The sequence below is a fragment of the Colletotrichum abscissum genome, assembly GCF_030869225.1.
Source record: "Colletotrichum abscissum strain IMI 504890 chromosome Unknown Scaffold_4.1, whole genome shotgun sequence".
NCBI classification, from domain to species: Eukaryota; Fungi; Ascomycota; class Sordariomycetes; order Glomerellales; family Glomerellaceae; genus Colletotrichum; species Colletotrichum abscissum.
Window position 1 is genome coordinate 1,313,569 of NW_026850320.1, and position 15,571 is coordinate 1,329,139.

Genomic DNA, 15,571 nt, shown 5'->3' on the forward strand with positions numbered 1-15,571 from the left:
CTTGGAAGTTTTCTAATTCAAGAATTCTCAATATGAAGTTCTCAGTGCTTCTTACCTCAATCTCATTCATCCTTCCATCCCTCTCTCACCCGCTCGAGGATCGCGATGCCCCTCAGACAGTTCACCTTACCTTCCACGGTGGCCCCGCGTCTTACGAGATGACAATTCCCGCCGATGGGCAGGTGTATCCTACAAGTCAGTCCCAATCCCACACAATTGTTCGCATCGTTGAGAGTGTAAGAAGGAACACTAAACCGTCCACACATAGACAACGACATCTCCGTCAACATCATCGACGCGCCGGACTACAACGCCCTCTCCCAGTGCACCTTCTATACAAACGGCGAGAAGGCTCTGGTCGGCGGCATCACGCCCCAGGGTCTCCAGCAGGTCATCATCGGACCACCGCAGCCCGTCACGGGAGTCAGCTGTCTCGGTATCTGTGTCCCGACGTACGGGATGTGCTACGATCTCAACGGGCAGTACGTTGGGCCATGTTGCAACGGCTTTTGTGCGGCGACGAGGTGTAGACCTTGGATCCAGCCTTCTTGAAGACAACATGAAGGCAATATCGGTGGTTTTGCTACTCGCAGCTTACTTCGCAAGTAGGATGTCGGCGCTACGCTGGGCGAGACGTGCACTCAAGCTGCCGTATGCGGCTTCAGGATCGGCTAAAGTACAAGCTTGATCTCTTGAATCAGAGTCATACTAAATAATTTGAATGCCTCAGTCATCATTTTCAAGCAGTTCTATCCATGAATTTATGTGTTCTGACAGACTACATGTGCAGTCTGAAGATGAGTTCGACATCAAATGTGATTCTACAGCAAGAATCGCCAACAGTTTTGATTCCCTTTCCTTGAAATACCACGCGGGTAGGTAGAGCGCAGTATCAGCCATCTAACACTTAGATAAATACCACGTCATGAACCCGCGTGATTACTTCATTCCCATGTTCTGTGCTTGCGACTGGTACCCAGTATTGATCGGCCCATAATCGGTTCGCCCCTCGACCTCGTTCTCATGCTGAATGAGCACGCAGCAGGGACACCAAAACGACACGCAGCAGTCGCCGCATGTACTTCCCTCGATGTGGAATTTCTTTCGGATATCGCCGCGCTTATTCATGAGAAACCTAGTCAGAAAGGCATAGTCAGCGAGCTGCCAAAGAGTGCCGTAGGTGCTTTGAGGGGAAAGATGGCAGGAGGTGCCGGCTCAGCATCTTATTAACTTACAGCCAACCGAGACCAATGGAGCCAAGGGCTGAGATCATGAAGCAGTCTCCGTTGATGGGTGAGTAGTCTGAGAGGCTGGGGTCGCGCAAGCGTTCGGAGGTCTTGCCAAAGACTGATGCAGGAGACGGGGGGTATGTAAGTCAGCACTTGGATGGATTATCGGTAACAAGGTACTAAGGTAAGATGGTTTGGGGAAAGGTTAAGTTGACGTACCCATGCATGGAAGAAATGAGGCCATCATGCAGGTGCCGCATGGGCTGCAGTCCATGAGATCGCTTTGCCATTCTTGACTCGGCATCGTGAGAGCAGGGCGAAGATAAACCAGCAGATTATGAATGTAGATAAGCCCTTCCGAGGTCAGCTTGATCGAATACACAGCTGCCGATATACTCGATTTGGTCTCCGAGCGTTCGACTCTGGGAAGCAGAATCAAGCGAAAGCAAAAGTAAAAGAATGCATGAAGAAGCCGTAAGCATTGACAAAAGAGAGCCTCTCTGTTATATGTCTGATTTATGATAGAGAAAACACCATTAACTGCCGTAAACGAGTGATGAGAATATTACAGGTTGAGAAGTCTGGCTGAGCTCATTGACCATCCTACGAACAGGTTCCTGCTTCCTGGCTTTATATAATAGCCGAACAGGTTCGAACCACAAACTGCCTAGGCTATCGACCTCAACATTGCTCAATGCATAATATCTCCAAATCCACATCACGTAAGGTACGATAGCTGGCAAGCCATCACCGGGTCCACACGAATAGGAAGATATCGACGACACCAAGGGTGTCCTTGCAAAGGCGTGCCCTGAAAAATATTATCAGCTTGCTAGGTCCGTACAATAAACGAGTTGGAAAGTCGAGACTTGCCCAAACTGCCGGAAAGGGTCACCTCAACTAGAAGAACGGCATATGACAGCCGAATGTTGTCCGCTCGGTTCTGTTCTCACCAGAAATGTTGTCGTCAAGCCTAGGCCCCGCGTAGTTAGTGCAACGTTAGTATCATATGTGGGCACTTCCTCGCGAGTCACAGGATCCATTAGCGGCCGACGAAAAGATCGTCTGCAGGGGTCGTATAAAATACGACCCCAGTCACTTACTTTAGTCACGTACTTGTGCCGGTGGACCCCAGCTCAACGTCTCGAGGTCACTTTGGCATCATCTCGACGCAGACTTCTCCATTGCGTCTTCGAGAAAAGTTTTGACATGCAGAGACCCAGGAATAAACAATGGAGAGTTCCACCTCTAGCTGCGGCGACCCCGGAGTGATGGCTCTGAAGATTGTTGCCAGGCCTCGAGGATACTTGTTGGCGTCATGACAGGATGAAGGAGAAGAATAGTGGTCCCAGTCGTGGTTGAGCCATTCAATATACGCATGCCAGTCCTGATTCATCACTTATCATGCCGACGGTGAGGATTGACATCCTTTCATTTGATCCCCTACTATTGCGGCCGATGGGTCTACAATGCTGCAGAAACTGGATGCTTAATTTCCGCAATTGCAAAGCCTCATCCTGGAGACACATGCCGAGAGCTCTCGTCATTGTTGCCGGTACACTACTCTATATAAGAAAGGTGGTTTGCTGTTCACCCCTATTTCCTCGCACAAATCTACTGCTTTGGAAACCTCCTTACGAAGCTCAAGTCATCATACCTCATTCAGCCGACATGGCCCTCGCCGTCAATGGAAGCCGCTGCACAAGCGCGACATTCGGGACCCCTATACTGCTAGAGGCCAGTATTCTCGCGGTGCAAGCTAACCTGGTGGAAGACTACAGCTTCGACGTCCCAAAGGGATGGACCTACTCTCAGCCGGCCCTCAACGTCGAGAACGCCACCTTTTGCAACGTCACCGTTACCTACACGCACCCAGGACAGAACGACACCCTCACGGCCGAGGCCTGGCTACCACCCATAGACCGCTACAACGGGATTTTGCAGTCAGTCGGCGGAGGTGGCTGGAACCCCGGCCGCTTCATCCTCAGCTACGCAGCCATGATCAACGCCGTTGCCAACGGCTACGCGACTGTCACCACCGACGCCGGAATCCCTACTACCTCGAACCCCATCGACTGGCTGCTTAAAAGCCCGGGGAGCTTAGACACCAACGCTCTGCAAAACTTTGGTCAGGTCTCCCTGAATGATGAGGTACGCTGCCTTTCTTGGTCGACAACATGATACATGTACCAAGCCACAATGCTAACCAAAACTTCTCGCAACAGGCTATTATAACGAAACAGCTTATTGAAAGCTTCTACGGCAAGCCTCCTGCGCGATCCTATTGGAACGCCTGCTCCCAGGGCGGCCGTCAGGGCCTCAAACTGGCGCAGCAATACCCAGACGCCTATGACGGCATCATGTCAGCCGCCCCCGCCGTCAACTGGGCCGAGTTCTACCTCAATTCTATCTGGCCTAGCTACTACATGCTCAACACCCAGCAGTTCCCGCTGGGGTGCGAACTCAACGCGATCACCGCCCTTGCCATCTCTGCCTGCGACGAGCTAGACGGTGTCAAGGACGGCCTTGTCAGTGATCCCGAGGCCTGCAGGGCAAACTTCAACGTTTCCGCGCAGGTTGGCAAGTCTTTCACGTGCGCGCAGATTAACTCGACGCTCGAAATCAGTGAAGCGGCCGCCAACGTGGCCAATGCCTCCTGGACCGGTCCCCGTTCTTCCACTGGGAGGTTCATCTACGATGGGTACGAGATGGGCAGCGATCTATCCGTCATCGCACCGACAGAATGCACCGGCAAGGTCTGCACGAGCAGCACTGCTGAGGCAAACGTTGCCTTTGCCTGGCAGGCTTTCGTCTCCAAAGACCCCAATGCTAAGGTGCCTACTCTTACAGACACAACGTTTGACACGATCCACCGCGCCACCAAATTGGTCTTTGCCTCCAATATGGAGACCGACGAGGCGGACCTGAGCGACTTCAAAAACGCAGGGGGCAAGATCATTACCTACCACGGACTCGTAAATGCCCCTTCCGTTGCTTGATCCCTAACTACCGTACATTGTACTAAGCTAATATTTTCAAGGCCGATCAAAGCATCTCTCCTGGCGGCACTCTCCGATACTACAACACCGTCTCTGCGTCGTCGGCGGCAACATTAGCTCGTTTTACAAATACTATCGCGTCCCCGGGCTCGAACACTGCTGGGGTGGCAGAGGAGGACAGCCCGAGGCCATCTTCGCGCAGCTTCGGGCCTGGGTCGAGAACGGGACGGAGCCGGAGTCTTCACCAGTGATCGTGACGCTGCCGGATGGATCGACGCAAGAGCAGGTGCTGTGCCCGTATCCGCAGAAGGCGAGGTTTGATGACGCGTGTGCGAGCAAGAACGCAACTTCTTGCTGGTCTTGTTCTGAATAACCTTGATACTTGGCACCTTGGCTATCAGGTAGGGTTTGGGAGAACGGGGGTCAGTTTGTTAGCTCTAGTCAGATTTCAGGCTTTAGGCGATCTGTTCATACAACTAGGCCGTTTCGTTATCACTCACAAACGTTGCTTCGAACGATTCTTTTTCTTTTATGCATCTCACGGCATAGGCTTCGTGACGTAGGTAATGTGGGGGGTTGCTATATTCTACATGTAATAGTTTAGATTTCTTCAGGCGTCTCCCGCAAATAAGGGCCGCGGATGAAAGGCTTCTTGATTCGTGAGTCTGCCTTGACGACACTTTATCAGCTGTATATGTCACACCAGTGACCTGCTATCACACGGTGGTCTTGATTGTGAGTGTTAGGCATAGAATGGTCGTCACTGTTGTATATGGAGATCGTCGGGGCCGATGAGATAGCCTTAGATACTGAGAATTGAGTCACCCTGTGGACGCGTTTGCTTCCTATCTTCCTTGAGGTCGAGATCCCCTGAAGTCGGTTGAACTAAGCCAAAGGGGCTGGACGGAGCCAAAATGATTCAGTCACTGCTCATTGGTGATTGGCTACTGCTCCCCACCTCGTCGGCCTGCGTCCTTGTTTGATTTTTATCTTTTTCGTTTCGTCTCGTATCTCGTTCTTCACTTTGACCATCCCCAATGCGCTCAATTCGAAGTTATAATTGATGACTTCGTCCAATACATTGAAACCGTCTTCTGGACGCTGAGTGATTCGATTCTGCCTAGCTATTTACCACCTAATTAGCCTACAAATGCTGGGTGCTGGTCCTCCGCATGCGGCGCACGCTGATCCGGGCTGCACCTGCACAACATGCCACATCGTGAAGCGGCGGCCGCATAAAAAGTCGAGGGGAGGCTGCGAAACGTGCAAAAAGCGCAGGATCAAGGCAAGTCTCCCATAATACGTTGCATGGCTACGAAACTTACCGACTAGCACAGTGTGACGAAGTCAAGCCCAAGTGCGGGCAGTGCTCGAAAGCCCTACACAACTGCAGCTTCGAGTCCTCAACACTAAGCTCAGACCTGGACACCCTAGCCAATGCCTCTCATGATGCCCTCAATCGTGGCCAATCTTCCAAGTACTCGAAGGCAAACGAATCTCGGCATGATATGCCTCAAAGCGACTACTCTACTAGACACAACCAGCAGCTCGGTGTCCCAGTGGCTTCCTCGTCTTCCAGCACCCTGAGCCACACCTCCTCGCCAGGCAGCAGCACATCGGCCGGTCCAGACTCTCTACTTCTGGGAACATCCCTAAAAGGACTCATCCCATGGATATGGACCGTTGATGATCTTGCCCTACTGCACCACTTCCTCACCTGCCCAGCTCTGGACCACGGCGACGCAATCCTCTGGCGTCAAAAGGTGCCGATCCTTGCCTTCGAAAACCATTCCGTCCTCCACCTCCTCCTCGCCGTGTCCGCGTTTCATCTAGCTACCATAAAACCAGACGAGCGAACGAGGTATCGAGGGCTGGCAGACAAACACTACGAGGCCGGCCTGCGTCAGACCATGGAACTCATGCCCCGCCTCAGCCTCGACTCCGCTGGCGTCCTCTACATCGCCACCACCCTCATCTGCTCCTGTAGCTTTGCCCGCGGTCCCGCGCCGGGAAATCTGCTCATAGTCTCGGATGGCGTTGAGGTGGCCTGGTTCGAGCTGCTCAGGGGCGTCAGGCTCGTCATCGAGACGGCCGGCTTCGAGGCCATCTTCTCAGGCGTCCTCGCTCCTCCGCCTTCAGAAGAAAAGCCGTCACCAAGGAAGGACCCGTCAGGTCAGGCTTCAGTGTCGCGTTCAAGCCCGACAGCGTCAAGACCCGTTACATGGGAACATGCTCTCGGGCGCATCGCACAGCTCATTGCTGACACTGCGGATCCCGACGAAGCAACTTACAGAAAGATGATTCAATACGTATCCTCCGCCTTCCAAGAAACCTTTGGAACATTCGCTGAGCCCACCACCGCGTCCGAGGGCAAGATGGAGGTGATTATGGCTTGCATCTACCGCACCGACGACGACTTCGTGCGATGTCTCAAAATGAAAAAGACCATCGCCCTGGTTGTGCTGGGCCACTTTGCTGTACTGGTCAAGAAGCTCGAGTGGCTGTGGTACATGCGCGGCTGGGCTGATCAAATTCTACAAGGCGTGGCGTCGAATCTAGATGCTGCGTACTTGGATTTCCTGCAGTGGCCGAGGAAAGAGATTGAAAGACTTGAATTCGCTACAGGGAATGATAATACTTGATCATTGACTCTTTTGCTCATTCACGCCAGACTCTACCACCAGATCGATCGGTCGCGAGAGGAAACCACTACAAGGTGGGGTGGTTAGGCCTTCACTATAGGTACCCTATAGGGAGTACACAAGACAATGCCATAAATTTTGACTGAGTAGCCGTCAGAAAGTCCTCCAAAACTGATGAGCTGCACATTACGACCATCCAATTCTCTATGGTGTGGTGACAGGTACGACAGTTGCCATGTTAGCCATCGTTCCCGAGAGTCGCCGAAGGGTTTGGGGAAGTACGAAGGACCTGGGTCGCGCTCAGAGCCTTGCTTGATAAGTACTGTGACCGATTAAAGCAAATCTGCCTATCTATTCTGGCAAGTTGTATTTCAAATATATAAACATTGAGCCGCCTGGACTCTAGATGAGGCAGGTAAGAACCTGAGCCATCATCAGTGCCAAGATGGCCGACCCGGCAATGTGGGGCCGGGCGCCGACCCCGACATTCATTTTCCGGTGCGCTCAGATCCGGATCCAGAAGTCATCATCTTTGATCACTTACGCCTTCTCATCAGCTTACTTAGGAGATACGGCCCGTATCATCCGCTGTTGGTTGTGATTGAACCGGGTGAAGCTGCCCATGCTGACAGGATCATCACCCCGCAGATAGACAACGCGTCCTATGTATTTCTAATCGAGAACGCCGTAAGCCGGGTCATCAAACGGCCGCAGTCCTTTGATCACGTATCTTAATTGAAGTCATCAGATGCGAGTTTCAATCTTTCAGTCATGCTTTATATAGCGAGCCGGCGTCTGTATCACCGTGTCTCATCTACTTCCACGGAATCCACCGACTTCAGTACCATTTCCAGCTAGACCAAGTCTGATCCTCTATCATCCTCCATACAATTGAGAGCAAGTAGCAGCTACGATAATGGCACCAGAATTTGCTCCAACCCGCGCAGTCCTGCACATCGAGGATTGCGATATTCACTATTGGTCCCTAGGCAAAGGTCCGCTCATCGTCTTCATCCCGGGAGGCAATGGCCACGGACGGCAATATGACACGATCATAGCCTCTCTATCGGATAGATATACATGCGCCACCCTTGACCGTCGTCAAATGTCAGCAAGTCAAGCCAAAGTCAACAAGAGGCTCAATCCTCCACAGCAAGCCCGCGATATTCGCGCCATCATCGAGGCCCTCGGCTTCGACAAAGCCACTCTTTTCGGGAGTAGTATGGGCGGTATCCTTGCATTTCAGTTCGCCCTCGACTTTCCAGACATGGTCGAACACGTCATCTCTCACGAAGCTCCGACCTTCATGCTTCTCCCCAATGCCACCGAAGTCTTTGAGTTCTTGTATAATTGTCTCGACACATATGAGGCTTCAGGCGTCGATGCTGCGCAGGAAAAGTTCAGCTCTAAGCTGATCGGCTATTTCGATGAAGGTGTTCCTCGCACGGGGCCATCGGATCCAATGAATCCCCCGAATCACTGGGCCAACGAGTTTGCCGTCTTGCTGGGCTATCTGCCGAGTTTGTATCGCATCAGGGAGAACGGAACGAGCATCGGGCTGATGAGGGGCATTCGGAGCAGAGAGGCGTGGTATGCTCAGGCGGTCGACGAGCAGGCCAAGATTCTGGGGTGTCCGAAGCTTGACGTCGCGGGTGCTCACGAGGGCTTCAGAGTCGAATGCGAGGCGTTTCTCCCGTACTTTGTCGAGTTGATGGACATTCTAGACAAGGCCAAGGGCAAGAGCTCTTGATGATAAGATTAGTGGATAGTCAAAAGACACCAGAGTGACCCTGCATCATGACCTGGTATCTTTCTACCCATGTGGACCCATGCTTCGTTGTGTTCGACACGGGCGGAGGGAGTGTTGCTTTGGGCAAGGATTCCGGTTAGTTAAATTTGAGTTTCCGCAGGCCCCTTTTCTCCCTCCAGTAATTCGTGCCTTCGAGCATTTCGGTGCAGCCGTCAAGCAACCAGCCCCATTTCCGGAGAAACGGTTCCGTGGCCTCCCAGCCCCGCGGATCCCACGGCTCTCCCCAAACAATCAGCGCCGCGTCTTCGACTCCCGCCCCCGCGCCCACATCGACCACGTCCCGGCACATTTCGTCTTCGTCAATGTAGTCCTCGCCGTGCTCGGCCACGATTCGTAGAAAGTTGTCTCGCATTCGGGGGTGCGGGAAGAAGTCGATCCAGGGGTGATGTTCGACGGACAACTGCAGCGCCGTGGGCAGCATGTTGGACGGACACGATGCCGATATCGTGGCGCGACCCAGGTCAGGACCGGCTTTGTTGAAGGGCGAGATAGCGTCGTAGGTCAGCCACTCCTTGTTGAAGCTGAGGGCTTTGGCGTTGCGAACAAAGGCGTGGAAGACATTGACGCGGACGAGGGTCGTGAGGTAGTCTGTACAGGGCCGGCCGCGCATATAGTCCTCGTAGGCACCCTCGGCGAACTTTTCTAGCATGGCTGGCATGCCTGTCTTGCCCAGGAGGCAGACATCTGGAACGGCGGCCTTTCCAATCTTCCCTGCGATGATGGCCGCCAGGGCTGTCTGGGTATTTTCGTTAGTTGGCGAGGCGGACTCTTTCTTCACCAAGGCTGTCGATGGGTCGGATTCCACCTCGGTTGACGGACTTCTATCTGATGGAGAATGTTTGCCGAGTTTCTTCTGTGCTCTCCGCCCTTGTAATACGCGTGTAACCGTTAGCTGAATGATACCACTAGCCTTGCCCGTGCGGGTAGTAGATGTCAGCAGATCGGTACCGAGGTGGACTCACTTCGCGCTCTCTGGTTCAGCCGGTTCTGTAATTTACGCCTCTCCGCCGTACTCGTAACTCCGGTCCAGTCCTCTGAAGGATCCCGTAGTTCAGCCAAACGAGGATTCGCAATCACTGGGATGACTGTCCCGGCAGGAATCGCCGGGCCGGGACTGAAACACATCTCCATTGTTGCCGTCGCTTCTATATGTGGAAAGATATCCTCGAAAGACATTGGTAAAAAAGGCGATTGGGCAAATGAGAGAGCCGAAGAAACAAGGCCGGGAGCGTCAGCAGTCAGCAGCTCCGAGATCTGGTCAATCTTTGACAAACGAATGACAACAATGCTCGAAGGAGATGAGACTGGTCCTCCAGAAGACTATATGCAGCCTGCTGACAGCCTTCCACCGTCTAAGTGCCAGGGATGGTGCCACAAGGCCGGAACCTAAATGGTCGAATCGGCGTCGATGCCTTTTTTCGATGGTGGGGACTCCTACTGACTCAGGCCTAGTTTGTGCGGATAGGCTCAGCAAAGTCGAGGTTGCCCACGACTTATCTCTTGTATTTTCGAACACTTGAGGGCCTTTTGCGGAAGCTTGAGGGAAAGCAAACTTCAGGATTAGTGTTGTCCTTATGTTTCTCCTTTTTGTGAATTACTATCTTCGAGATGGATTGCTAATCCAAGCACTATCTGGCCGTTGTCATCGGCGAGGCGAAGCACTCTCCCAGACGGGAGTGTATTCGGACGGATTTAAAGCCCCTGTTTGATCTCTAACCAGATTTTAGCGTGTCAGCAGTCTGCATTAGCGTCCGCAGACTGACGTTTGTCTCTTCATACTGACGAATCAAGACGCGGAGAGCGTCTGGGCTATCCCTGTTTAGAGTAACTCGCTCTCGCTCTCCTTTGGAGCTACAGCCTGAGGCTGGTCCATCACGTCGGTGCACTAACAACATTCAACTGTTAGACTTTCCCAATCGCGAATTAATGCCTTGGCTGATCATCCCATATCTCTAGTCGGCACGTCCTCCACCCCGTAGGAGTCCATATGTAGAACTCTCTATCTCACAACTCTCTACTGTCCCTAAGCGGATGCTCGCTTCCACTTCGGGGTCTACCACGATCACCACGAGTCAGGGGCGTAGTCGTATTGTTCATCTACCGTACGGACAGATAGAAGTTGATAGCCCTCGTTCTTCTATCTGGCTTTTCCGATCGAGAATCGATGCGGTAGCAAAATATCACCGAGCCGAACCAAGCCGACATCGAGACGAACTCTGTCAAAGTGCCCGAGCCTGCGAATCGATCATCGTACATGCCACGACTCCAACGACTCCAACGACTCACCGACTCAACTGATCACGATCATCCTAAAGCCGATACTCCCCGATGCCCTTGAACGCTCCCGCGCCCGTGGCTTGACCGCGGTACTTGCCAGCAAAATGAGTCAGCAAGAGGGTGGAGTCGATACTTTTAATAGCCAAAGGCACATTTTCCTCCCGCTCCTGAAAGCTACAGGAGGCTCTTGGCCAAGATGCTTGTCGAATACTGCGGTCTGTTGCCAACGCGTGTACGGTTCTCTGATATTCCAATGCTACTCGTATCAACCATCGCTTGAAGTTGATGAGCTGCATTCACGACAGATCTCTTTGACTCCGAGACACAAACACCGAAAGACTTCGTTGCGTTGGATAGTGTGGATAAGTGTATTCAGGTCCGAGTCTATGGGACAAAGCCGGATGAAAGAAACGGTGCCGGCGATGGAAGAAGAGAAGTTATATACAGGGAAAAGAAGAGATATCCTCCACTCAGTATACTCTTGGAGACACTCCCGAAGCGATCAGGGTCGTGTGCAACTTCGAGTCTTCCTTCAGTCCTTTTAGACAGCGTAGGTGCTGCCAATGGGACCGAAGCGGATGTTGGACCAGACAACCTGCGAATTGGGGAACTGCTCGATAACTTCGGCCGGGACACCAGAAGTCGGGGCGCAAGGTCCACGCTCGGTGCCGGGCTCTCCAGCCCTCTCGGGCGGGTAGGTGGAGTCGAGCCAGAGCATGTTGGCGTAGTGCTACAGCGGAACATCAGCTTGGCATAATCAAAGGCTGACAGAGATATTGGTGGAAATACTTACGTCGCTCCAGATGGACATCACAAGAGTCATGGGAATGTTGAGCGCGGCATTGAGCTGGGGGTATCCGCCGACCTCGTTGAAGCGGTCTCGCTCGTTGAAGACAGCGAACTGGCGCTCGCAGTACTCGGGCGTGATCTCTGAAGTCTCGGGCACACCCGCCCACTTGGCGCCGGGTACTTCAATGGTTCTTCCGTCCTGAATGAAGACTTGATACATGCGGTCTGGAGAGAAGCGGGTGATGACGGTGAACTTCTTGGTGGTGTCAATGGTCTTTCCGGGGCCGTAGAAGTCAGGGTTGCCCATGCGGTACGGGTTGTAGTCGCAACCGTTGGCATCGCAGCCGCCGCCGTAGCGATCCTCGGAGTAGGTGCCGCCGCAGTTGGAACCCTCGCAGACGTGGTAGTTGTTGTTCTCGCAAGGGTGGGGAGTCAGAGCGTACGCGTAGGCGTTGGATTCCCTGGGTATTGGTCAGGACTTGAGCAACTCTCGAGTGAGAATTGGTTCGAATGTCTTACCAGACATCAATTTCGGCGCAACAGGCGCCCATGTTGCCGACACCGGCACTGCCATCGGTCTCAGAAGGCTCCCAGCCTACGACATTGCCCTATTCGTCGTCACTGTCAGTCGGAGCTTTTTTCCCGTATTGTCAAGCATGGAGGGTTGAGGCCTACCTTGCCGCCAATGAACTTGAGATCGCGAGCACATTGCGCGTCGCAGTAGCCAGTACCGTACTTGGCTCCCGCCTTGTTATTAGGCTCCGAAGACAGACCGCCGTCCTCCTTCATGGCAACGAAGTACAGAGCACTGTTCATGCCACACTCGACACTGGACAGGTCGACGTCGAAAGCGAATTCGTTGTTGAGGAGCTGGAAGGTCTGGTACTTGCTGTCCCCGTTCATGAGGTACATACGAGAGCCGATATTCTTACCGTATTGGTGCTCCTGAACGAACTTTAGAGTCATGACATTGCCACTGGTCGAGACGCCGTAGGTACCGCCGTACTCGGCTCCTTCGACAGCGCAAGTCTGGGCGCAGTTGTCTCCGGTCGTGCACAATCCAGTCCACGAGTTTCCATCGTAACAGTTTTGGTATCCGCTAGATCAGTGTCAGCCAGTGGAGTCGGTCATCATCTGAAGAAAGACAACAATCAGCATCGCCACTTACCCAACGCCATGAACCCAGCGCCAGTTGGCGTCGATGACGACCTCAGCGTTGACGTTCGAGCATGATGAAGAAGTACACCTCTGCCAGCTCAGCTTGGGATGAGTCTCAGGCTGTTCGGTGCCGACCTGCTGAGCCACAGCCATGGCTAGCATGGAAAGTGCTGAAAGAGTGTACTTCATCGTGAAGGAAACTGCAGAGACTGAAGAATCGTCTTGGAAGTTGGAAAGTGAAGGCTGAGCGTAAGTTGTGAGAAGCCTACTTTACATTCCAGTTGAACGCGGATCTCCGCGCCATATTTATGCTCTTATCTTCTTCCAAAGGTATTCGGCCTCTTGATATTGCGGAATGAGGCTCCCCGAGAAGATTCTCTCTAGCGTCCCGGATTCCGGCAACATCGCGTTCAGTTCCGTGATCGAGTCTCTAGCATTTCTCGAAAGTCGACGAAAAGTGTCAAATCGTTACATCGCCATTACCCGCAAGGACAAAGTCTCTTCTCGAACGCGTGCCATGTGACATTAGATCGCATACACCTTGTCGTCCAAGTCTTGGAACGAGTTGACCGGGACGAAATTCCCGTCGGCAGCTAAGCCCCACTTCCAGAGTTGGCAAAAGTTGAGTGTTTGATGCAGGGAAAGAAACCCTTGGGTTGCGGATCTGAAGACTGTCGCACCGAAGCAATCCCCATATCAAAAGACTGCCAAGGTCTTGTAAGCGGAGAGGAGGTCTACTCCATTGGCTTGTTGGTGAGAGTCAACGTTTTGTGGTAGCCAGGTGATGGAGAGCCAAGTCAAGGTTCCAAGAGCCAAGATCTCGGCGGCGGTAAGACTGAGCAAATAGCTCCGGGACGTACGGGACTAGGTGAACGACGGTCGTCAGGAACGGCCGCGATACCTTGCCGATCGTACCTGTCTTCGGCTCTCGCTAGCCCACCGTCCGAACTTGTCCGGCAGGGCTCCCTTGCCCGTGTCGGAGCTTGATCAACGTCGAAGCAGACTTGTGTGGATAATAAGGCTCGGCGAAGGTATCTTCCTGAACCCTCCAGTATAGTACCAGGTGTCCATTGGCGCTAAGCAGCTCCATGGCCTACCGAGCCACGACGACAGGTATATGCGGATGTTTCGAGGCTTGAACCACCCTTCAAGTATTTCCGTCAAGGCAATCTACCTCCTGCTACGCAGCTAGAGTCAGTCAATGTGACAGGAGTGGATATGCGACACGAATACAGTATGCCATTACTCACATCGTAAGCTTTCTTGGCGACTACCAACGAAGGCTGGTTGTGAAATGCGCAGACGGAACAAGCGGGAATTTCAGGAGACTGGTGCTGAGAAGTGTCAAGCGAACCGGACCTCCAGACAGAAAGCCTCACTCAGCATCGTCGAAAGATAGGTGGCTACCCACCAGTTGCTTGACAGCCCATGGACGGCAGACGTTGCGTTGTCCGAAACTTTGCTCTTGGCTCGAAGTCTGTGCCGAACGGGCGTCTGGGGGATCTGCGGGGTGAGTCTCGGCGTGAGTCTCGGCGTGCAGCGATCGCAGGGGAGCCGGGGCTAAATAGTTGTGACCCCTTGGTTCCGTAGCGGGGTAGACGGGCAAACATCGCGGTTCGCGGAGGTTGTAGCTCCGTTCGTGATGCCATTTTTCCATATTAAGGGGTTCGTCATGTGTGACTTTGCCGGTGATAATGTGTCTTCCTCTTGGAATCTGCGATGTAACGCCGTTTCTCTCATGTTGTGCAAACTCCGCCTAGTAACCTAGTAAAGTGAGAAGAACTGTCATTGAAGACCAACTTGCGTATTGGTTATGTTCATACATGTAGGTTGGAGCAGTTGCGTATGGCCTAGCTGAGGCTGACCTTCAAGGTAGTCGAAACGCGGGCCGGAACCAGGACATTGAATGCAACACGCTCTCCAAGTCTTTCTCTATGTGACGAAGTAATCTGTGTATAGATTACATGATGCGCGTTAGTAAAGTGTTCAACGTTGAGTCTACTGTCACCGGACCTTCCTCACTCCCTGGCCTAGCCTTCGGAGGATTGAGAGTCTCAAGTAACATACACTTAAAGTTTTTACCCTAGCTTCTCATGGCGCTCACTAAACTACGTCATGGTGGGAAGGAGAGAACGGGGCTTTTAGCATTGGTGGCCTCATAGTATCTGCCTGCTCGTGGTGTTGTCTGGAGCTGCTCTTTTCTTCATGTGACAACCGTCAACCTGACAACTTTGAACGCGGAACGACTCGTCTAGGAGTCAACGGTGTAGTCTGAGCATCTACAGCATCTAATGTAAATGTATAGCTGTGTCGGATGAAGAGATTCAGCCGGCTTGGCAACCAGGGCGTTTACAGGACCTCAGACGAATGAACGTTGGACTCAATTTAGGCTGAGAAGTTCGGAAGGACAGAGTGAGCTCAAGAGCAGATGAGCATAACTCAGCTGTTGCAAGTCCACCAAGGCGCAGACTCGTTGCATACGAAGAAACATGCACCATAGCTGACCCAACTTCTCCGAAGAGACAGGATGACTTCAACCCATACTCCGAAGTCTGTCAACCACACGGACTGCGCCCGCCATTTGATAAGGTAGGACCTTGACGGGATCAGAATCTGTGATGAGCCACCTCACTGTTGTCGAAGAGCTCGCTATGTCTTCAAACGCTT

General features: G+C 52.8%; 6 protein-coding genes across 6 annotated transcripts; 3 read left to right on the forward strand and 3 right to left on the reverse strand.

Annotated features, from left to right (window-relative positions):
- Positions 1-32: 32 nt before the first annotated feature.
- Positions 33-552, forward strand: CABS01_02373 (uncharacterized protein; the record flags this gene model as incomplete). The annotated part of the gene is made up of 2 exons (XM_060535751.1): positions 33-195; positions 269-552. 2 exons carry the CDS (start codon positions 33-35, stop codon positions 550-552), a joined length of 447 nt encoding a protein of 148 aa, XP_060396056.1.
- Positions 553-939: 387 nt separating this feature from the next.
- CABS01_02374 (PLAC8 family protein) lies at positions 940-1,533 on the reverse strand (the record flags this gene model as incomplete). The annotated part of the gene is made up of 3 exons (XM_060535752.1): positions 940-1,135; positions 1,236-1,347; positions 1,449-1,533. 3 exons carry the CDS (start codon positions 1,531-1,533, stop codon positions 940-942), a joined length of 393 nt encoding a protein of 130 aa, XP_060396057.1.
- A 1,367-nt stretch (positions 1,534-2,900) lies between these two features.
- Positions 2,901-6,870, forward strand: CABS01_02375 (uncharacterized protein; the record flags this gene model as incomplete). Its single annotated transcript, XM_060535753.1, has 5 exons — positions 2,901-3,380; positions 3,455-4,204; positions 4,281-4,555; positions 4,935-4,963; positions 5,561-6,870. The coding sequence occupies 5 exons, from the start codon at positions 2,901-2,903 to the stop codon at positions 6,868-6,870; spliced, it is 2,844 nt and encodes a 947-aa protein (XP_060396058.1).
- A 916-nt stretch (positions 6,871-7,786) lies between these two features.
- CABS01_02376 (acetyltransferase/esterase) lies at positions 7,787-8,620 on the forward strand (the record flags this gene model as incomplete). The annotated part of the gene is made up of 1 exon (XM_060535754.1): positions 7,787-8,620. The coding sequence occupies one exon, from the start codon at positions 7,787-7,789 to the stop codon at positions 8,618-8,620; it is 834 nt and encodes a 277-aa protein (XP_060396059.1).
- A 136-nt stretch (positions 8,621-8,756) lies between these two features.
- On the reverse strand, positions 8,757-9,856 carry CABS01_02377 (uncharacterized protein; the record flags this gene model as incomplete). Its single annotated transcript, XM_060535755.1, has 2 exons — positions 8,757-9,547; positions 9,643-9,856. The coding sequence occupies 2 exons, from the start codon at positions 9,854-9,856 to the stop codon at positions 8,757-8,759; spliced, it is 1,005 nt and encodes a 334-aa protein (XP_060396060.1).
- Positions 9,857-11,498: 1,642 nt separating this feature from the next.
- CABS01_02378 (glycosyl hydrolase family 7) lies at positions 11,499-13,093 on the reverse strand (the record flags this gene model as incomplete). The annotated part of the gene is made up of 5 exons (XM_060535756.1): positions 11,499-11,687; positions 11,751-12,207; positions 12,266-12,354; positions 12,422-12,845; positions 12,915-13,093. 5 exons carry the CDS (start codon positions 13,091-13,093, stop codon positions 11,499-11,501), a joined length of 1,338 nt encoding a protein of 445 aa, XP_060396061.1.
- Positions 13,094-15,571: the final 2,478 nt, after the last annotated feature.